At 43.4% G+C, this 23,247-nt stretch overlaps 1 protein-coding gene across 1 annotated transcript in view; it reads right to left on the bottom strand.

Moving 5' to 3' along the window:
* LOC145341186 (cadherin-related family member 4-like) overlaps nucleotides 1-23,247 on the bottom strand; it is a 103,918-nt gene that overhangs the window by 69,106 nt on the left and 11,565 nt on the right. The window contains exons 3-6 of the mRNA XM_080186109.1: nucleotides 13,533-13,559; nucleotides 4,424-4,620; nucleotides 1,207-1,372; nucleotides 813-898 (exon numbers count right to left, since the gene is read on the bottom strand). Coding sequence (XP_080042235.1) covers nucleotides 813-898; nucleotides 1,207-1,372; nucleotides 4,424-4,620; nucleotides 13,533-13,559 — 476 coding nt within the window. The remainder of the gene's footprint in view (nucleotides 1-812; nucleotides 899-1,206; nucleotides 1,373-4,423; nucleotides 4,621-13,532; nucleotides 13,560-23,247) is intronic.

The raw sequence follows: 23,247 nt of genomic DNA, 5'->3' as shown, positions 1-23,247 counted from the left end.
GGTGTGTGAGACTTCTTACTGAGTCTGTCCTGTCCATAGGACAAGATATACCCAGATGGTGATGGGGGAGCCTAGAACATTTTCTGTAGGGTATGATTCCATGAGTATGATGACTATGTCAAGCTGTTGTTTGACAAGTTTCTGAGACTGTTCTCTCAATTTTGACATAAGTTGATGTTCGTGAGGAGGAGTTTATAGAATAGATTGGGAAGGATGTGCTCTTTGTCATTTCTGATGCCTAGGTCGAAACCAGTTGATCCACCCAGTCTTCTGCTTATTTGGCTTTTCTGTACAACTGAGTGATTGCTTGGCCATTCAAACAGACAGGAAGAGTCAACTATATTGTTATGGATCTGCAGTCATATGCCAATCAAACCGAATAAGAATGGCCGATTTCCTTTCCTAATAGAGATTAGTGAATCAGATGAATTCTCACAACAATCTGATAGTTTCACAGTAACCATTACTGAACTAGCTTTTTATTCCTGATTTATTAATTAATTGAATTTAAATGGCCACCGCTTCCATGTGGGATTCAAACTCACAGCTCCAGAGCATAAATCTGAGCTTTGATTTACTGGTCCAATGACAGTACTACCATACTATGGTTCACTCAAATAAGCCCTTTGAACTTTGTAGTCTGCTAGAGTTAGAATCAGTGTAATGTCTCAACCACAACAACTGGGACCCAATCTCTATCAACAGAGACATCCCACACCATCAGGGACCAACCAACTTGAAACTCCTGTGTGGATTTAAGGAGCAGTCATCCGATCCATGCTTGATTTAGCAGCTATAAAAAGTGTACTTACTGTAAAATTCTCTGCACTTCTTGCTGAGACAATGGTGTAAATTTGGGAAAGAGGTGCTGCTGTTTCTTTAACATGAACTGTAACCCCTGTTAAAAAATTCAAGAAGATGATGTCACGTGGCGTACAAATTGGACTGTAGCAATACATTTGAAAACTTCAGAGCCTTAATATTCTCATGTTTTTCTCCGCTCCCTAGTCCAAAACCAGTCCCTAGTTTGCATGGACCCAAAGCTATGATTGAAATAAATCTGTGGGCCAGTGAATCCAACTGTGCAGTAGCTGAACTGGAAGTGCAGGGAGGCTAGAAATACAGTCGATCCCACAGCATTAATATCCCTGGGCCTGTTGAGCATTAAACTCACAGGAAGACAAATATGAGGAAGGAATCACCTACCTCCTGGAGTCTGGAACTGTACGCCACACTGCTCATCTGGGACATCTTGTACAAAGAGCAGGATATGGTCAGAGAGAGGGGGGGTATGAACTCCACTGATTATTATAGTAAGCAGGTACATGGGTGTCCATTCATAATCCAAGGATACTCCGTTATTCAGAAATATCTAAAAGAGAAGTATTTTAGTGTCAGTTGTTAGGAACATATGGCTAAAAAGGAGACCCAGCATCATTCTCTTAAGGGCAACTTGGGATGGACAATAAACACTGTCTTGCTTTTAATGAGTTCTTCCCAAGAATCAATTTTAATAACTGAAGTCAAAACATCACAATTGTTAAAACTCCCTTTATACTCGTACTTACTCCATGATATGAAATCATGTCTAATGTACGTCAATTCAAGAGACAGTACGATCCAATTCTGACTCCTGAACACAACTAAACCAAATAGTGTGAGTTTTCCAGTCCACTAGAGAGTATAAAGGACTATTGAAAATGACCTTTTATGAGCACTGAACTGGTTTACATCAAATTTCTCTTTCTATTATTTATAACTGAAACTCAATAAGCTAATGTCATCACTTTATAAGAGAGTGGAATTTAACAAGAGCACAAGGAGTTTTTTTAAACCTCATTTCAAGACATTTGTGAACATAAGAACATAAGAAATAGGAGCAGGAGTAGGCCATCGAGCCCTTCGAGCCTGCCCCGCCATTCAATAAGATCATGGCTGATCTGTCGTGGCTCAGTTCCACTTTTCCGCTTTCTCCCCATAACCCTTAATTCCCTTGTCTGTCAAAAGCCTATCTACCCGTGACTTAAATATATTTAGCAAGGTAGCCTCCACCACTTCAACAGGCAGAGAATTCCAGAGATTCACTACCCTTTGAGTGAAGAAGTTCCTCCTCAACTCCGTTCTAAACTGCACCCCCCCCCTCCCCCCTTATCTTGAGGCTGTGCCCTCTAGTCCTGCTGTCCTTTCTGAGCGGGAAGAATCTCTCTACCTCTACCCTATCCATCCCTTTCATTATCTTATACGTCTCTATAAGATCCCCCCTCATCCTTGTGGGAGGGGGTTCTTGCTGGCAAAGCCTTCTTTTATTGCTCATCCCTAATTATATTTGAGAAGGTAATGAAGAGGCACTTTCTTGAACCATTGCAGTCCATATGCTGTAGGTACACCCACAATGCTGTTTGGAAGGGAGATCCAGGATTTTGATACGATGACAATGAAGGAGTGATGATATTGTTCCAAGGCAGGATGGTGAGTGATTCTGAGGAAAAATGAAAATGTTGGTGTTCCCAGTGCATCTCCTACCTTTGTCACTCTAGAGGCTGCAGATGTGAGAAAAGGTTTTTACAGTATCATTTGAATCTTCGTGCCTCTAGTCCTGTGCAACAAACCTCATTTTAAAGACACGACGGCATATGTCAATTGATGCTCCTCAAGTCACTATTGGATGTCTTTGATCTTACAATAATTTGCATATTCCCAAATCACACTTTCAACTTTCGTACAAGGGGGAGGACTTACATATCAGCAGACTCAGTGTGAGACTCTGCCAGTGAAATTCAATTTTGCTCACTGCATATTCCACTGTAAAAACCCTAGCCTTAGACCTGGCTCTCTGGTACTATCAGCCTTGTAAAAAGTCTGACAACACCAGGTTTTAGTCCAACCGATTTATTTGATAATAGACTCACAAACTTTCGAGGTTTCCCTCTTCGTCAGGTGAATGGAGAGTTCTGGCCTCAGACAGAGCATATAAAGCACAGACAGTTTAGAGATTACTGATTTAGAGATTCCTAATCAGTAATCTCTAAACTGTCTGTGCTTTATATGCTCTGTCTGAGGCCAGAACTCTCCATTCACCTGACGAAGAGGGAAACCTCGAAAGCTTGTGAGTCTATTATCAAATAAATCGGTTGGACTAAAACCTGGTGTTGTCAGACTTTTTACTGTGTTTACGCCAGTCCAATGCCGGCATACCCACATCATGACTATCAGCCTTAAACAGTCACATAAGAGGGCCTAGTGGTATGATCGCTAGACTATTTATCCAGAAACTCAGTTGATGTTCTGGGGACCTAGATTCGAATCCCACCACAATAGATAGTGGAATTTGAATTCAATAAAAGATATCTGGAATTAAGAACTTACTGATGACCATAAAACCATTGTTGATTGTCAGAAAAACCCATTTGGTTCACTAATATCCTTTAGGGGAGAAAATCTGCTATCCTTATCTGGTCTGGCCTACATGTGACTCCAGAGTCAAAGCAATGTGTTTGACTCTCTATTGCCTCTAGCAACGAGGGATGGGCAATTAATGCTGGCCAGCCAGTGACGTCCATGTCCCACAAATGAGAAAAGGAGGACTTTGAACAGAAGAAATTGTTTGGCTGCTGATGTTTCTGGTGGAGTCAAGACTGCTAATTAGGTTCTGATGAACTCATGAGGGCCCGGTCTACATGTTTAAAGAAGAACTTCACCACCTTTGAGCAGTTGTCTTTGGTGATTAGCATTTAAATTTGCTTTGGGCAGGATTGGGGCAACATATGTCAATTGAAGTCAACTCTAGATGGACAAATCCATGGAGGTTTCACCACATGACTTCAACCTGCAACCACCCCACTCCAGATTCCTGCTATTGGTCACTCAACAGGTCCAATCTCACGGAGCCTTGCAATTCCCATAGCCAATTGGAATTTGAATTAATTTATTGTTAATGGATTGGATGATTCTTAATTGTCAATCTAATAACCTCTTCCCAACTCCAATATATCAATAGCTAGTAATTAAAATTGTTCAAAGACGATGCAATAAAACACAAAATTTATTGGAATTCTTTGCTGCAGAAGGCTATGGAGGCCAGGTCATTGAGTGTCTTTAAGACAGAGATAGATAGGTTCTTGATTGATAAGGGGATCAGGGGTTATGGGGAAAAGGCAGGAGAATGGGGATGAGAAAAAAATCAACCATGATTGAATGGCCGAGTGGCCAAGTTCTGCTCCAATGTCTAATGGTCTTATTTTAATGTGTCTGCTCCTCAGCTAGTCATAGCAGAATCATGGAGATTAATATTTAATTCTAGGAGATTCTAGGACAACCCCACTCAATTGGTAACCCAAAGGCTCCATTTTGTCAGCACCCAAACTGAAAAATTCAGATTCGTCCAAGGCATCAGCGTGTGAGGGGGTGATACCAATGAACGCACCTCCACTGTATATTTATTAGTAGTCTTTGTCTGAAGTGTCCTTTTAAAAGTGGATATAAAGAACTCAGTTTCTGGCTTGGAAGTGACTGCTGTTATCGCAATTGTATCCTCGAACACAGTTGCCTCGAACTCATGAATCTTGGTTCCTGCAGGACTGTTCTCTGGTACAGTGGCAGTTCTTTCAAAAGGTTCCAATACTAGACAGAACAGGAAGAGAAATATTGTTAATCTTATGGGGAACATTGAGGAATTGCCATGTTTCTGGCTTCAAGTCTCGCATAAGTTTTGGCTACAGGTCAGTGTGTCTTAAAAAGTCTTGTAGTCTTCAGTAGGTTAATTGTAAGTCTTTGTTAACTACTAGAGCTAATTACAAATGAAACTAAAATCAGAAACCTGAATGCAAAAACTATAGGCTGACAATCCAACTCAATACTGAGGGAGTGCAGCACTGTCAGAGGTGTTAGAGGTGATTCTCCCAAAAATAAGTGCCCGACGGGCAAGAATATGGAAGTTTCTCCTGTACGTTTTTCCAGGACTGTGTACATCACAGAGTCCCGAGGCCCTATTTTACCATTTTGACTCTAAGTACTGGGTGAACTTGAAACTGGGAGTGTTTCAGATCCGACTTTTCAATCCGTTCTCAGGCGTGCCCATACGCACTCTGCCTGAAAAAAATCAGCAATTTCAAATTGCATTGCAGATGCCTGTGGATGAGGCTTAACGCAGCCAAAATCTGGCAGCTCTGATAGGCGCCTCCAACTGCATGCGCAGAAAAGAAAATGATAGAATACGGCTCACCTGCCGCATCACTCCTGGGCCGGGTAATGCCTTCCCTTTTCCCCCACAGATATTGCCCCATCCCCACAATATTGACCCCCTTCTCCACCCACACCCTCCGCATGCAGACTGAATACCGGTCCCTCACCCTTTTCCCCTCCACTGGCCTCAGACAGAGTGACAGTGGGCTCCCCCTTCCTCCTCACTGATCGTAGGCAGAGTGGCAGTGGACCCCCCCCCATGCCCCCAGTGACCTCAAGTAGAGAGCCATCAGAAGTTTGGCACTTACCTCCTCACTAACTGGCGTGCCCGAATTAAACTTCTGTGGAGTATGTCTGTTTTGCCACAATTCTGGATGGATGAATACGGTGGTAAAGAGGGAAGTGCTGGTAAGGTTGGGTGTGCAGCCCATTAAGTCAATTCAAATGCTTGCAAATATATTTAAATAGCCTTTGCACTGTTTCAGGCATGGTCCCGATCATGGCCATTTTCAGGCCTTGGTAAAGACGGAACCAGTGCGGAGGCGGGTGCCAATCATGCTACTCATCTCACACCCGACTTTACCAAGTTTTTGTGCTTGAAAACAGGTGCAACTTGATGGTAAAATCGAGCCCCCTAATGTGATTCACAACCCACTGGAGAGACCAGAATCAGTATGCTGAGCAGGCTACTGTGCATGCAGTGATCTGTCAGTGGGGAGATCAGTACTGACACTACCCCCCCACCCCCCAACCACTGTCGTCCTGATCACCGGTCTTCCAACTGCATCCCCAGACCCCCTGCCAACCGCCGGCCTCCATGACCCCCACAGCAATTGCCAGCTCTGTGACACTCCCACACCATGTCCAACCTGATAGCCAACCCATCCCACCCTCCCCATGTCCAGCTCAAATTGTCCCCTCCCCAAATCCAGCTCCAATCATCCCTCCCTTCCAACTCCCACTGATCCCTAAGGCAGAATGGGCAGTGGCTCCCCCACCACCACCAATTGGCCCTGTCCCCAGTAGGCCCTGCCCTTTATGGCCCCATCCCATTGACAATGCCTGGTACCCGGTGGGCAATGCCATGGTAGGCAATGTCAGGGTGCCCAATGGCCAGTGCCTGGATGCCCAGTAGGCAGTAACAGGTCACCAGGCTGGCAGTACCATGCTGACACTGCTCAAGGGGCTCACCCCCTGCACCACCTCCTGCAGGGGCATCAATAGTTTCTGTCCCCACCAGTAGGTGATCACACCTGGTCCCCATTGATAACATTATCACAGTGGGTGACTCCCGCACTCCAAAGATGTGCTATTAGGCTGATTGGAGGTAATAAATTGTCCCTAAATTAGTTTCCCTCAATGTGGAATGCCATATGCATAAATAAGGGTCATGGGTGGAGGGGGGACTGGTAATGTTAAAATGGCGGCACGGGCTCGTTGGGCCGAGGGGCCTGTTTCCCGGGCTGTTTTTGTTCTTTGTTCTTTGACTGTTAAGTGAGCAGTTTGGTTGATAACTCCAAGTAGTTTTCATGAGGGATTAAAGGAATTTTAATGTTTTGAATGTTTTTCTTTAAGTAAGAGTATTAGTGACGTCATCAACAGGCACTTATGAATTAGGAACAGGAGTAAGCCATTTAGCCCCTAGAATCTGCTCTGCCATTAAATAAGATAATGACAAATCTATTGTGGCCCCAACTCTATTTACCTTTGATAACATTTGATTCTCTTCTTAGTCAAGAATCTATCTACCTCTGCCTTAAAATATTCAATGACTTCCACCACTCTCTGGGAAAGAGGGTTCCAAAGACTCATGATCCTTTGAGAGAACAAAAAGAAATCTCCATCTTAAACGAGAGAACACTTTCATAAACTGTGAGGGCAATTCTGCCAAGAAAGTTTGATGTGCTGAATTGTCGGGAAAAATGGTGTAATTCACGATTGTTTTTTTAGTGGGAGTTCAGATTCGAATCTCCGACACTTTGTGCAATGCAGAGGTCATAATCGTGACTATAACTGAAAGCTCAAGGGGCAGGGCCTATTCACACCAGATAGAGGCTGACAGCTGTGCATTGGCCCCTGTCCATCAGCCTCCTGTTTGCTGGCCAACTCAATTTCTGGCCAGCTCAGGACCCCCGCAGTACTGCCCCTCCCCACCACCTCAGCCCAAAGCCCGATTGTGGACCAATCGTGGCCCCCACAAGTATTCCCGGGCCAGCTCCAAGTCCCCCTGCGCCCCCCAACATCCAGTAGCACCCCAATCTCCAGCAACCCCTCCCGGCAGTGACGATGTGTCCTCCCCCACCAGTGGGAAATGCTTACGTGCCCCATGGGCATGGGCACTTTGTTCCTTGGGCAGTGCTGCGGGCACAGGCTGGCACAGGGGCACCATCTCCCTACAGCCCAACCCCCTCGGGGCCCAAATTATCCCCCACTTCACTCTAGCGCGGTTTCCCGATAGTTCCCCAAAAATGGATAGCTACTCTAAACCCTGCCAGAGTAAAATACTCCTGGTAAGGTGGAAGATGCTATCAGGCCTGGAAAATTCAATCCTGGGCCCGATAATCACATTTAAATAACAATAAAACAGATTAAAATCTGTAGCCAAACAGGCCATCTAAAATGGCATTTTGTAAAGCACTCTGGGACAACTGGGCAAGAAACTAAACTGACAGGCTGCAGTTTAAAGACAGACAAACAGGCTGCAACCCTGATGAGTGAATACACAGGATATGGGCCATCTCCAGGATGAAAGAGACTTTCTGGTCACACTGGGTTGTGTACCAGACATAGGGGCACCGTGAATCCTTATTTAGGAGGAAGGTATGTGACCTATGTGCCTACAACACATACAGGCATGGCCACCGGGGACACACCCAGAGATCAGTGTGGTAGCACCTGATTGGACTCTTATCGATCAGGGTGATCAAGTCCTGATCGATTGATTGGCAATGGCCAAAAAAAAGGGTGTGAAACCAAATGGGGTATAAAGGGTGCTGCACAACCAGGAATCTCCCTCTCTCTGACCCCATGAACAAGCTACAACAATGGTGAACATTGCCAGCAAGAGGAGAGCCACCACACCCAAGAAAGAAGAAAGAGAGACTACAGCCAGAATGCCAGACCAGAGCAAAGGACCAAACTACACAGACAACTACCAAGACCAGCACACAGATAAAGGCCAATATCTGTTTGGGTATTTGTCAGTCGCACAAAGTTAAGTCAAGGTCTTGTATTGTACTTGAATCCTAGCATGTTCTGTAAGATAACTTATTGTTGGTCGGGTGGGTGATTATTGATTGTGTGGGTTTAAATAAATATTGTTTGTACTAATAAGACGTCTACTCAAAGTTATTTGTCCACCGTATAAGGGTTAAAACAGACTGATTTTTACAACAAATCGCTTACCTGGTCTTCCTGCCAGTTTCCAGTATGATCGTAACTGTGCCTGCTTCCCAGCAGTGAGAGGCGCGTGTGCTGTGATTCACGCATGCGAATCCTGTGAATTGGTGTATGTGCAGGTCTCTCATTCCAACCCACCAAAGAATTAGTGGGTCAGAATGGGAAAATTGTCCCCTCTGTCTCCTAGTTTAGTCTCTCCCAAAAGGGGAAACATCCTTTCAACATCCAACTTGTGAAGTACCCTCATGATCTTGTTTATTTTAATAAGATCACCTTTCGTTCTTCTAAAGTCCAGTGGATTCATACCCAGCCTGTCTAACTTTTCTTCATAAGATATTCCATTCCCCCTTCCCAGGTGTAAATCCAGTGAGCCTTCTCTGAATTGCTTCTGATGCATTTATACCCTTTCTTAGATAAAGAGATGAAAACTGCACAGTACTTCAGCTGTGGTCTCACCTATACCTTTAAAGTTATAATAAAATATTTCTACTTTTATATTCCAGACCCCAACATTCCATTTGCCTTCCTAATCATGCGTTGTACCTTCATACTAACCTCTTGTGATTCATGTACTGGGTCATCCAGATTTCTCCGTATCTCAGAGTTCTGCAATTGCTCTCCACTTAAATAATATGTGGCTTTTCTATTCTTCCTGCCAAAGTTTCCTACAATTTACTCCATGTGTCAAATTTCTCCCCATTTACTTTATCTTTGGGCCCTTTACAGACTCCTTATGCCATTTATACAGTTACTTTCCTACCTAACTTTGTGCCATCAGCAAATGTAACTACCGTACATCCAAGTCATTGTTATAAATTGCAAGGAGTTGAGGTCCTAGCACTGATCCCTGTCACATCTTGCCAACCTGAAAATTACCTATTTAACCCAACAGTTTCCTGTTAGCTAACCAACCCTTTATCCATGCTAATATGTTATCCCCTTCACCATGAGTTCTTATTTTGTGCAGTAAACTTTGATGTGGGACCTTGTTAAATGCCTTCTGGAAATCCAAGTACGCTACATCCACAGGTTCCCTTTATCCACGTTCCTTAATTAGTTCCAATAAATTAACGAAATGTGATTTCCCTTTCATTAAACCATGTTTTCTTAATTTGATTGCATTAAGATTTTACAAATGCCCCACTAAAACCTCCTTAATAATTAATAAGAGATTCTAGCATTTTCCCTCAGGTAGATGTTAAGCTAAGAGACTTGTAGTTTCTGGTTCTCTGTCCCCTCCTTTCTTGAATAAAAGAGTTACATTTGCTATTTTCTGAACTGATCTATTTAGCCTGTTACCATCCCACCCCCAGAATGAGAATTTGACTTTCCAAGCCTAGTTTTCATAGAACATAGAACACTACAGCACAAACAGGCCCTTTGGCCCAAATGTTGCGCCGATCATATCCATACCTACCAGTCCATAGAACTACCTGTAACTCCCAATCCCATTTAATCCCATGTATTCATCCAGAAGCCTTTTAAAAGACCCCAGCGAGTTCGTCTCTACCACCACTGATGGTAGCCGATTCCACTCACTCATCACCCTCTGTGTGAAAAACTTACTAAAAAGTCTGACAACACCAGGTTTTTGTCCAACCTATTTATTTGATAATAGACTCACAAGCTTTCGAGGGACACCCTCTTCGTCAACTCTCCATTCACCTGACGAAGAGGGTGTCCCTCGAAAGCTTGAGAGTCTATTATCAAATAAATAGGTTGGACAAAAACCTGGTGTTGTCAGACTTTTTACTGTGTTTACGCCAGTCCAACGCCGGCATACCCACATCATGAAAAACTTACCCCTGACATCTCCTCTGTACCTGCTCCCCAGCACCTTAAACCTATGTCCTCTCGTAGTGACCATTTCAGCCCTCGGAAATAGCCTCCGAGAATCCACCCTATCTATACCTCTCAACATTTTATAAACCTCTACCAGGTTGCCTCTCAATCTTCTTCTCTCCAGGGAGAAGAGACCTAGCTCCCTCAACCTATCCTCATAAGGCATTCCTGGGAGGAGTTCATGGAGCTGGGAAGTGTCCAGACTCTGGAATGAAAATCCAGGTTTGTGTTTGAAATTCCAGTGACAGATGTTTATCTGAAATTTTATAGCCCCCATGAGTTTTGTTTTGTGATATTCCTGACTGGAGAGATTGGTCGTGATTCTCCCATCCGTGCCTGCCACTTTTCTGGTGGATCCAGCCCGGAGATACATGTCTGTGGCCTTGAATAGGGATTTGCGCATGTGCGGGGAACGCAAGCACATCTCCCAGAGTCGGCGACTTCACTGGAATCCGGCGGGAAGGTGGGTAAGTAATTTAAATCTTTCAAAATCTATCTTAAATATGTAGATTTGCTAATTATCAGGGTCTTTCCCACCCCGCCAGGAGTACTTCATCCTGGCAGGGTTCAGACTAGCTCCCCACATTCGGGGAACTAGTGGGAGACCTGCTGGAATGAAGGGGGGGCAACTGGGGCCCCAAGAGGGTCAGACAGCAGGGGTGTAGTGCACCGTGGGCGTGGGCACACTGACATTGTCAGCCTGTGCCCCCGGCACTGCCCAAGGGGTACCTTGGCACTGCATCAGGCAGGGCCAAGGGGAAGGGACCTATTGTAGGCAGGGTCTAGGTGCAATTGGTGGGCGTGGGGGGTTCGCTGCCACTCTGCATTGGGATCGGTCTGGGAGAGCAGCAATTGGGATGGGCTGGGGGGTTGGCCTGCCAAGGGGGGCTGGCTTCAGGAGGGTCTGACCCCAAGAGGGGGGTCAGCAAGAGAGGTTCTGCTGGGGTGAAGGAGTGGGAAGGAATCGCCACTACTGGAGACTGAGGCCTAGGCATCGGGTGCACCAGACAGGGGAGGGTCAGGGCTGGCCCGGGAATTGTTGTGGGGGCTGCGATTGGGCCATGAGAGAGATTGATGGGCAGCACTGTGGGGGCCCTGGGCTGGCCAGTTATTGGGCTGGCCAGCAAATGGTGGTTTGATAGTTTGGGGCCACTGTCCATGCACAGGGCTCCAGAACTGTCAAACTCTGACGCAAATAGGCACTGCCCCCCTAGGTTTTTAATGAGATTCATGACTGGGATCTATTCAGTGCACAGAATGCGGAGATTCAGGTGAGAAGCTGAACTGTCAGAACTAGAACACTTTTCCTGCCAATTTGGCACTTTTGGGAGAATCACCCCCATTGTTTCCCTGTTGGGGTGGGATTGATGGAAGAGATGGCAATGGCATGAGAGAGCTGGCATTGAAAGAATGAAATGGCATGGGAATGCAGTTGATATGGGAGACGGGATGGCTTGGAGGAGGTAGCGTTGGAGACGTGGAGAGATAATGAATTTAATTAAATTCAGTAAAATAATGATGACAATCATTTGTTCAACTTCTTATTCAAAAGCGATTCTTTACGCTGGAGATAAAGATTCACTAGATTTGAATGAAGAACTTTGAGAAAAGCTGTCAGGTAAATTGAAAAGGTACACCAACACTGAATCTATAGACAAAGAAAATGATAACATATGAATTAGGAAAAGGACAATTTGGCCCCTCGAGCTTGCTCCAGCATTCAGTAAGATCATGGCTGATCTGATTGTACCCTTAATCCCACGAAGCCACCTAGCCCCGATAATCCTTTACACCCGTTATTATTGACAATCCGTCTATTTCAGCACTAAAAATATTCAAAAACTGCTTCCACTGGGTTTTGAGGAAGAGCGTTCCAGAGACTCATGACCCTCTGAGAGGAAATATTCTCCTCATCTGTTTTTAACAGTGGCCCTTAGTTCTAGACTCTTCCCCAAGAGGAAACATTCCCTCCACTTTCACCCAAAAAGATACCCAAAAGATATGCTGGTTAGGTACATTGGCCATGCTAAATTCTCCTTCAATGCACCTGAACAGATGCCAAAGTGTGGCGACTCAGGGATTTTCACAGTAACGTCATTGCAGTGTTAATGTAAGCTTACTTGTGATATGAATAAATGGTGTCACAAGTAGACTATAAATAAGGCCTGAATTTTGACAAAATTAGTATTTATATTCCTCACCCATGTTTACACAAGGACAGTGTTATTTAGCTTTTTCTGGAGTGAAAAGTGTTGATTCTGTTCAAGTCTTTGGTGAAAACATAACCAGAATTTTTTATTTAAAGAAGTACTGTTGTAATAAGGATAATAATACTTTCACTGTAAATGTTTCATGGGTGAGTAGCAGCTTGTCTTAATTATTGAAACATATGTAGGATTAGGTTATCATTAAACATGCAAAAACATCTAAAATATTCAAGCTCTAAGATAAAGTTGATTCATTTTTGCTCTCTAGCAACAGATATCTCAGATCTGTCCTTGTTGATCCCATCCTCAGTGTCAGCCCACTTCAGTAGCATCTCTGTCACCTCTGCAGCTAATAGTTGTGGGTTCAAGCCATGGCACAGTGCTGAGGGAATGCTGCACCCTAAGATGTACTGCCTTTCTAATGAGACAATAAACTGTCTACTCTCTTTAATCGGCACAAAAGATTAATGACACTTCTTTAAAAAGAGCAGGTGAATTCCTCTGAGTGTTGTGACCAATATTTAGCCCTCAATTCAACATAATTGAAATAGATTATCCAGTCATTATCACAGAGCAGTTTTTATGATTTTGCTGTGTGCAAATTGGCTGCAACATTTTCCACATCACAGCACTGACTACAGTTGAAAAGTTTTTAAATAGCTGTAAGGTGCTTTATAATGTCATGGGATTGTGTAAGATACAACAGAAATGCTAGGTTTCTCTTCCCTTTTCACCCTTTGCTTATTCAATGCACAGCCCATATTTGGTGCTAAATAATCCTCCTCCATCACTTTGCACCAGGATGCAACCTGCTCCCCACCCTCCCCTGTACCATTTCACACCCTCACTCCAACTGCAAGTTCATGCAACAATCTCAAAGTAAGTAACTTATTAAATACTTACCAATCTTTCCTCCATCACCAAAATTATCTGCAACAGAAGATAAAAGAAAAGGTATATTGAGTCATCTGATGATGCAAAATGTTATAAGCACAGAATCTAATAATGGACAATGGCAGGAAATGAGTGAAAGAATTTGAATCTTTTCATCCTCTCTGAAACTGCCAATATTCTGAATAATTTTTCCTGTGTAGTTCATTGCTTCCATTACAACAAAATGAAGCAGAACAATACAATACTTGGGACAGAAAACTGTTACAACTACTACAATTACGTAGTTAAGTTTTCAACTATCTGTTTTAGTTCAGGGTAAAATGGAATAGGTGACCCCTTCCTTGTTTTGCTTGGCAGTAGGGCTATGTGACCTGGTTACCATGGGGACTGAGGTCACAGATCAAATCCTATTGAAACACAAGTGCCAGCTTTCACACCTGAATACAAAACAAAGTAGGTTTCTTGCAGACTTGCTAATTCAGGGAACCTGTCCACACCCTTAATTTCAAAGCATCTCCCCCAATTCCTTACACTTACTATCCATACCCTCAATATTCACACCCTCACTCCCCATACCCTCAAATATGCACACCCTCAATATCCGCACCCTCACTGCCTGTACCCTCAAATATCCACACCTTCAATACCCACACCGTCAATATCCATACCCTCACTATCCACACCCTCAATATCCATACCCTCAAATTCCACACCCTCACTGCCTATACCCTCAATATCCACACCCTCACTGCTCACACTCTCAATATCCACACCCTCAATATCCACACCCTCACTGCTCACACTCTCAATATCCACACCCTCAATATCCACACCCTCACTGCTCACACTCTCAATATCCACACCCTCAATATCCACACCCTCACTGCCCACACTCTCAATATCCACACCCTCAATATGCCCACCCTCGATATCTGCACCCTTACTGCCCATACCCTCAAATATCCACATTCTCAATATCCACACCCACACCCTCAATATCCGCACTCTCAATGTTCATACCCTCAAATTCCGCACCCTCATTATCCACACCCTCAACATCCACACCCTCACTACCCATACTTTCAAATTCCACATCTTTAATATCCACACCCTTACTGCCTATACCCTCAATATCCATACCCTCATTGCCCACACTTTCAATATCCATACTCTCAATATCCACACCTTCACTGTTCATAACCTCAATGTTTAAAACCCTCAATATCACACATGCAAACACACATGCACACACATATACTAACACACTAACACACTCACTAATGCACTCAGACACACACACTATCATACATTCACACACTAATGCACTCAGACACACACACACACACACACACACACACACACACACACACACACACACACACACACACACACACACACACAGCCATATATTCACACACCCTTGCACATACTAATGCACAAATACTCTCACAAACACTAATGCACCCATGCACACTAACACACACACACTAAGACATATTCTCACACACTACTGCACTAATGAATTCACACACACTAATGCACTCACACGCACTAATGCACTCATGCACATTCACATTCACACTCTAACACACTCAGCCACACATCCTCATACTTGAATGCAGTAATACATTCACATGGAATAATATACTCACGCACCTTAATGCATTCGTACACTAATGCATGCATGCATGCATATATAAATGTAAACACATAATTACAGACAAAGTCACTCATTCACTTACACAGATTTCTCAATAAAGACTCTGATTTTATGTATCTATAATAACAAATAATAAACGTTGACAGAATACTGCATTCTTCATAACATTTTCCTTGTAAATGCACAGGGGCACAGGGTGTCACTGTGAGGACTGATTCTGTCATCAGTAACAAATGAAATAGTGAAGCAAGTTCAAAGCACAAATACTTACTCCAAAAAACAAGAACTAGGGGTAGCAAACTGAAGGCTGTGGGAAGACCCATCTTGCTAGAACTCAGCTGGAATCCTCACTCAGAGTGAGATTATTCTGTAGCTGGACTCGGCGCTTTAGCTCTCCCTTTGTGTCAACTCACTACACACTGGTTTCTCAAACACTGGAGGTTACTAGGAGTCAAGGATCTAGCAACACAGAAACAGAGTGTGTCCAACCCACCCTCACCTATACTATGCTGCAGTCTGCACACCACATCTTCACTTTTAAACCTGCACCACCCCTTACTCCAAACCAGTGGGCACTGCCCCTCCTTGCCTCTGACTTCCCTAAGGGGCCTTAATGGCCTCTGGTTCTACCGGCAAGGCAACCACAACAGGTCATACATGATCCTCACCGGAGGCAATTTCTCCCGGCGAGGCCACATAGGCAAGTGAACCCGAACAATAGTGTCCCAGTCTCATTAAATCAATGATAAACATTTTCACATTTAAATAAATTATTCGAGCGCAAAGCTGACTTCGCTGGATATCCAATAAGATTGTGAGAGGCAAGAAATTGGGAACAAACTTGATTTCTTGGCTCTCTAGTGATCTTATTGCCTTGCCCCAACCATCGGCCAATAGGGCACAATGGAAAGATTGCCCCCATTAACTCTGGGCGTATTCTTATGAGCTCACCCCGGCAGTCTTTCAGTGGGGCAAGGTGGTAAGGTTGGATGAGAGGCAACAAATCTGATTCATGCCCAGTTTCTCGTATCCCCTGATCTTACTGGCCCTGTTCTGCCAGTGAAATCAGCTTTGTGTCCCTTCTGGGCACAAAGCCAATTTAAATATTTATGATGTACTTTCCATATCATTAGTGAGGATGTCGCCACTCACTTGCAATAATCCCTTGCCAGTTGAGCTTCAGTATTTGCAGTATTACCAACTTTTTTTCCCAACATGTAAGATCCTGAGGGATCATGACAAGGTGGATATGGAAAGGATGTTATCTCTTGTGGGAGAATGTAGAACTAAAGGTCACTGTTTAAAAATAAGGGGTCACCCATTTAAGAGAGAGATGAGGAGAATTCTTTTCTTTCAAGAGGTTGTGAGTCTCTGGAACTCTCTTCCTCAAAGGAAGGAGGATCTTTGAATATTGTTTAAGGCAGAGGTGGATAAATGGGGTGGGAGACAGAGCTGAAAGGTTATCAGAGGTAGGTGGGAATATGGGATTGAAGTTATGTTGTACCTATTAATTCTCAGATACTTTCGACCTGTTTGCTCACTCTAAGGTTTTACCCCAATGCCTTTATTTGCAAGTTGGACAAAGGACAAACACAAGTAAAGGTTTAACAAGTTTATTAATAATAACACTATTAACCACCTCATGTCCAACAAGGGGCATACACGCGATGGGTCGTACTGGGGTTGCTCTTGATTGTTCGAGATTGGCCTAGTGCTTCATGTTGTTAATGTGTGCTTAAACTGGACAAGATACTGGGCAAGATGACAGCTCAATGACTATCACTGTTTGCTGTGCAGACACATGGATTTGGGCCAGTGTCTGTGGGAGTTTGCGCATTCTCCCCGTGCTTGCGTGGGTTTTCTCCGGGTGCTCCGGTTTCCTCCCACACCTCAAAGATGTGCTGTTAGGCTGATTGGCAGGAATAAATTGTCCCTAAATCAGTTTCCCTCAATCTGGATGGCCATAAAACATTAGACAGGGGTCATGGGTAGAGAGGTGGACTGGTGGTGTTGAGATGGCAGCGCGGGCTCGTTGGGCCGAAGGGCCTGTTTCCCGGGCTGATTTTGTTCTTTGTTCTTTGTTCTTTAACCCTTAAATTAGGCACGTAAAACAAGAGGATACCCCAGATTCAAGTATACTACCCACAAAGATGGTTTGGTTAAACTGCAGGCTCGATTCTCTGAGTCTCTCTGGTCTGTCATCACAAAGGTGAGTCTCGATGGCAGCTTCTTCCTTCCTTCCTTTTCTGGTCAGTCTTCCGGATGGTCAAGTTCGCCTCCTTCATCGAGTCTTCGCTGCTGGTATGTCTGAAATGTGACCCTTTATCCCCCTGCCTGCTTGCCTTTCCAGAAACTTCTCTGGCTTCTGGCTAATGAGGTCCCAGGAGGAGGTTCCAATACCCAGTGGGTTTCTTGATGTCTGCCTGACAGGACACCAGGGTCCGGCCTCTGGTGTCCATCTCCATGCTGTTGCTTATACGTAACCTGTTATCAGATAAGCTAACAGCAGGAACTCTCAGTGACAGAAAGTCTGGCCTGATCTGGGCTTCTAACTATAGGCTGGTGCATTTCAATGGGATGTAATGATCTCCTGCTAAATATCAGTAGGTTGCAATGACCTTTGATGGGTGATTGATGAATCAGGCCCAAACATGTTTGTGTATTTGTACAACTGGCCTGCCCGAGGTTTGACTGTGTTTGATTTTAATATGCCCAATTCTTTAATTTAGGATATCCAATTTTATCAGCCTTAAAACTAGGCCCTGTTTATATTACCACAGTTACAATCAGAGCAGCCGTGATCATATTGAATGGCAGAGCAGGCTCAAGTGGCCGAGTGGCCTACTCCTGCTTCTAAATGTATGTTTGCATGTAAAAGTAAATATTCTAACATCGACCCCAGTGAACTCCATTACAAACTTTCTTGTCACTCAGCCAATTCTGTATCCATGGTGTTGCTGTGACTTTCATTCCATTCATACAATCTGTTATGCAGCACTTTATCAAAAACCTTTTGGAAGTCCACGTACACCACATCAACAGCATTACCCTCATCAACCCTCTCTGTTATCTCATCACAAAATTTCAGCTAGTTAGTTAAACACAATTTGCCTATAACAAATCTGGTCTGGCTTTCCTTAATTAAATTTCATTTGCCCAAGCAACTATTAATTTTGTTTCAAACTACCATTTCTAAAAGCTTCCCCACAACCAAGGTTAAACTGACTGGCCTATAGTTGCTTTAATACTTTTGACAAAGGGTGTAACATTTGAAATTCTTCAGTCCACTGATACCACTCCTGAGTCTAAGGAAGACTGAAAAATGATGGTCTCTGCAGTTCTCATTTCCACTTCCCTCAGTATCCTTGGACACATTTCATCCAGTCCAGGCGCCTTGTCAACTTTAAATACAGAAATCCTATCCAGTACCTCCCTCCCCTTTATCAATTTAAAACCTTTCAGGTGTCTGAATTACCGCAGCCCTCGCCATGACCTGGGCAGTATCTTTTTCCTTGGTAATGAACAAGGATAGGTATGAAGATAAGTTCTGGTCCTATGAAAGATCACTAGCCTGAAATGTTGGATAGGATTTTCTGATCCCGGATTTTCTGGCACCAGAAAGCCCTGCCAAATTCAGTCGCTCTTTTGTTATTCTGCCAAATCCTCTGCTGTGGAATCATTATGGGTGGGATTGAAAAATCACAGCTGTTAACTGGATTTCTCTCTCCACAGAATCCGTTTGACCTGCTGAGTATTTATAACATTTTCTGATTTATTTCAGATTTTCACAATATTTTGCTTTTTTATCAGAATTTGTTGCTCAAGAGAACAGCTTTAGACATGTAAGTTGTCATTATTCTTTACCCAAATATATTAATGCTTTCAAACCATTGTATACTTGTCATTGTGGCTCTTATATCCAGCCACATTATTGTTTCTATACTTGTGTATTTCATAGATTCATTCATGTTTTCTCACACACACCCTGTTATTTAAAATAAAACACATAAATAATCCCACTGTCCGAAGAAAAAACACTCTTAATAAACTTTATCCAAATATAACTTTCAAATATTTCCTTTGGCTTTTCTTCAGTGGTTTTGAGAAGCAATTTTTTGCACAAACTGCCTAAAGGTAAAAGAAATTTTTCAACAGTTCAGCCAGAATCTTGGAATATTGAGAACATTGGTAATTATAGAGTCCACATCTGGACTTTGGGAGAGGCTTTGGCCTCTTTAGTAAAAGCATTAAAACAGAAAAAAATTGTGATGATGACCACAAATGTCAGAGGGGATCATTGATAGATCTCCCTGTGGGCTTTATGGAATATGAGCTTCCTTATTGAGAGTGTGGGGCTCACCCAAAGAGGTCAGCAGGGTTTTAAAGCCTGCTGTTCAACCCGGATTGACATTGAATGTCCCGAAGTGTAGACTGTCTACCAGTAAGCCACTGGCTTTTTGGTGCACAATGAAGGGTGTTTGGTGACAGGAAACTGGCATTTGACCCATAAGACAATAAGACATAGGAATAGAATTAGGCCATTCGGCCATTGTCTGATCTGCCATTCTATCATGGCTGATTTTTTTTTCTCATCCCTATTTTCTTCATAACGCCCGATCCCCTTATTAATCGATAACCTATCTATCTCTGTATTAAAGACACTCAATGATCTGGCCTCCACAACCTTCTGTGGCAAAGATTTCCACAGATTTATCACTCTCTGGCTGAAGAAATTCCTCCTCATCTTTGTTTTAAAGGATCGTCCCTTCAGCCTGAGATTGTGCCCTCTGGTTCTAGTTTTTCCTACTAGTGGAAACGTCTACTCCAAGTTCACTCTATCCAGGCCTCACAGTATCCTGTAAGTTTCAATAAGATCTCCTCACAACTTTCTAAACTCCAACGAGTATAGACCCAGAGTCCTCAACCATTCCTCATACGACAAGCTCTTCATTCCAGGGATCATTCTTGTGAACCTCCTGTGGACCCTTTCCAAGGCCAGCACGCCTTTCCTTAGATATGGGGTCCAAAACTGCTCACAATACTCCAAATGGGATCTGACTAGAGCCTTACACAGCCTCAGAAATACATCCCTGCTCTTGTATTCAAGCCCTCTCAACATGAATGCTAACATTGCACTTGTCTTCCTAACTGCCGACTAAACCTGCACGTTAACCTTACGAGAATCTTGAACAATGATTCCCAAGTTCCTTTGTGTTTCTGATTTCCCAAGCATTTTCCCATTTAGAATATTGTCTATGCCTCCATTCCTCCTTCGTAAGTGCATAACCTCACCCTTTTCCACATTGTATTCCATCTACCGCCTCTTTGCCCATTTTCCTAACCTATCCAAGTCCTTCTGCAGCCCCCCACTTCCTCAATACTATCTGTTCCTCTACATATCTTTGTATCATCTACAAACCTAGCAACAGTGTTTTCAGTTCCTTCCTCCAAATCATTGATGTATACTGTGAAAAGTTGTGATCCCAGCGTTGACCCCTGAGGCACATCACTAGTCACCAGCTGCCATCCTGAGAAAGACCCCTTTATCCCATCTCTGCCTTCTGCCACTCAGCCAATCCTCTATCTATGCCAGGAGCTTACCCTTAACACCATGGACACTTAACTTATTTAATAGTCCCCTATGCAGCATCTTGTCAAAGGCCTTCTGGAAATTTAAATAAATAATGTCCACTGGCTCTCCTTTAGCTAACTTCTTTGTTACCTCCTCAAAGAACTCTAACAGATCTGTCAGACATCACCTGCCCTTGACAAAGCCGTATTGACTCAATCCTACTTTATCATGCACTTCCAAGTACTCTGCAATCTCATCTTTAATAATGGACTCTAAAATCTTACCAATGACTGAAGTCAGGCTAACCAGCCTATAATTTCCCATCTGCTGCCTCGCTCCCTTAAACAGTGGTGTTACATTTGCTATTTTCCAATCTCTGGTACCCTCTAGTGATTCCTGAAAGATCACCACTAATACCTCCAAAATTTCCTCAGCTATCTCTTTTAGAATCCTGGGATGTAGTCCATCTGGTCCAGGTGATTTACCCACCTTCAGATCTTTCAGTTTTCCCAGAAGCTTCTCCTTAGTGATGGCCACTACACTCACCTGTGTCCCCTGACTCTCCTGGAGCTCTGGCATCCCACTGATATCTTCCACCGTGAAGACTGATGCAAAGTAGCTATTCAGTTCTTCTACTATTGCTTTGTTTCCTATTATTACTTCTCCAGCCTCATTTTCCAGTGGTCTAACGGCTATTTTTGCCTCTCCCTTACCTGTTATATATTGAAAAATATTTTTCCTTTTTTTATATTACTAGCTAGCTAACATCATGTTTCATCTTCTCCCCCTTATTGCTTTTTGTGTCCTCTGCCCACTTTTAAAGCCTTCCCAATCCTCTGGCTTCCCACTACTCCTTTGTGTGCTTTTTGCTTTGCTTTTATGCTGTCGTTGACTCCCTCGTCAGCCACAGTGGAATTACTACACATAAGAATAAATGTCTATTAGTTATTACGAGTTTTATAATGTTCTAAATTCTTTATTTTGTTTAAATCCTTACTTTAGACAGAATTTTTAAAATGCATGTCTGAAATTTGTGGAGAAATGGTGCCACTCAGTGGCTAGGACTTTAATTATACATTGGTAGGATTGCAAACATGAGTCTACAATGTTAAAATGCAATACAGAATTGTGACAAAGATAAACAACACATTGAAGACAGAAAATGTATGTAAAGGTAAGAATCTTAATAACACTTGAACTGATTAATAGATATTAAAATACTGGAAAGGAATATAAAGATGGTTGATATCATCCAGAGCTTGTCTCAGCCAGGAATCCTATTTCCAGGATTTTGACTCTCCTTTAACTCTGGCCCCTCAGGTATTTCTCACTTCTTTTGCATCACCATTGGCAATTGTGCCTTCAGTTGCCTGGGCCTTAAGTCCTTGAATTCTCTCCTTAAACCTCACAAACCTCCCTACCTCCCTTCTCCTTTAAAAGACCCCTTGAAATTTATTTCTTTAAATAAGCACCAGTATAAAAGTCTCCTTTGTTGACTTTGGAATAACTCCTCCAATGCGGGTGTCCTTTCACCAAATTTAGATTTATTTACATAGACAGCAATACTCAAATACTTCCTCCTACAGAGCATAAACCTGTGTGGCAATAACCTTGATATTCCACATTATATACACATGCTGGAATCCCTGATTGGACAAGCCAATATTACCTTAACCTGAGCACTCGTATTCTAAGAAGTCCACATTGTGGGCTTTGTTAAAGTCATTACATCCCTCCCCCTTCAAGTCCAAGGAACCTTGGCAGTTTGTTCATCTTGAGAGCCTCTAGAGGCATTTAAGGACTGGATCCAGTTTCTCAAGCTCTTTTGTGTAACATGCCGAGGCTTGGGTTCACTCCCTTCTTCAGGGAGAATGAAATAGACTCAGCTATGTCCACTGTGTCCATTTTGGGCTCAGAGATTGCAATGCCTGGAGATGGCCAATGATAATGACAAATTTCTGCCTGTAAAGATACTGGTGGAATTTTTTCAAACTAAATATCATCACCAATCCATCTTTTTCGATGTGGGCATATTTGCGTTCCGTGATAGCCAAGGTCCTGGAAGTTTACATAATTGGGCTTTCCTCTCCATTTGGCCACCTATGTGCCAATATTACCCTGAAGCCATTTGGGAATGTGCCGCAGGACAGTAAGAGTCCTTTCCTGGGCAGCATGGTGGCACAGTGATTAGCACTGCTGCCTCACAGTGCCAGGGACCCAGATTCGATTCCTGGCTTAGGTCACTGTCTATGCAGAATCTGCACATTCTTCCGCATCTGGGTGCTCCTGTTTCCTCCCACAGTCCAAAGATGTATAGGTTTGGTGGATTGGCAAGACTAAATTACCCCTTAATGTCTGGGGGACTACCTAGGGTTAATACATGGGGTTATGGGAGGAGGGCCTGGGTGGGATTGTGGCCGACGCAAACTTGGTTGGCTGAATGGCCTCCTGCACTGTAGGATTTAACAAAGCCAGAACATTCGATGAAAGAA

The sequence above is a fragment of the Carcharhinus amblyrhynchos genome, chromosome 3 (genome assembly GCF_965287045.1).
Source record: "Carcharhinus amblyrhynchos chromosome 3, sCarAmb.v2.hapA, whole genome shotgun sequence".
NCBI lineage: Eukaryota > Metazoa > Chordata > Chondrichthyes > Carcharhiniformes > Carcharhinidae > Carcharhinus > Carcharhinus amblyrhynchos.
The sequence above is the reverse complement of the archived record's forward strand: the minus strand, read 5'-3'. Positions and strand labels throughout refer to the sequence as shown.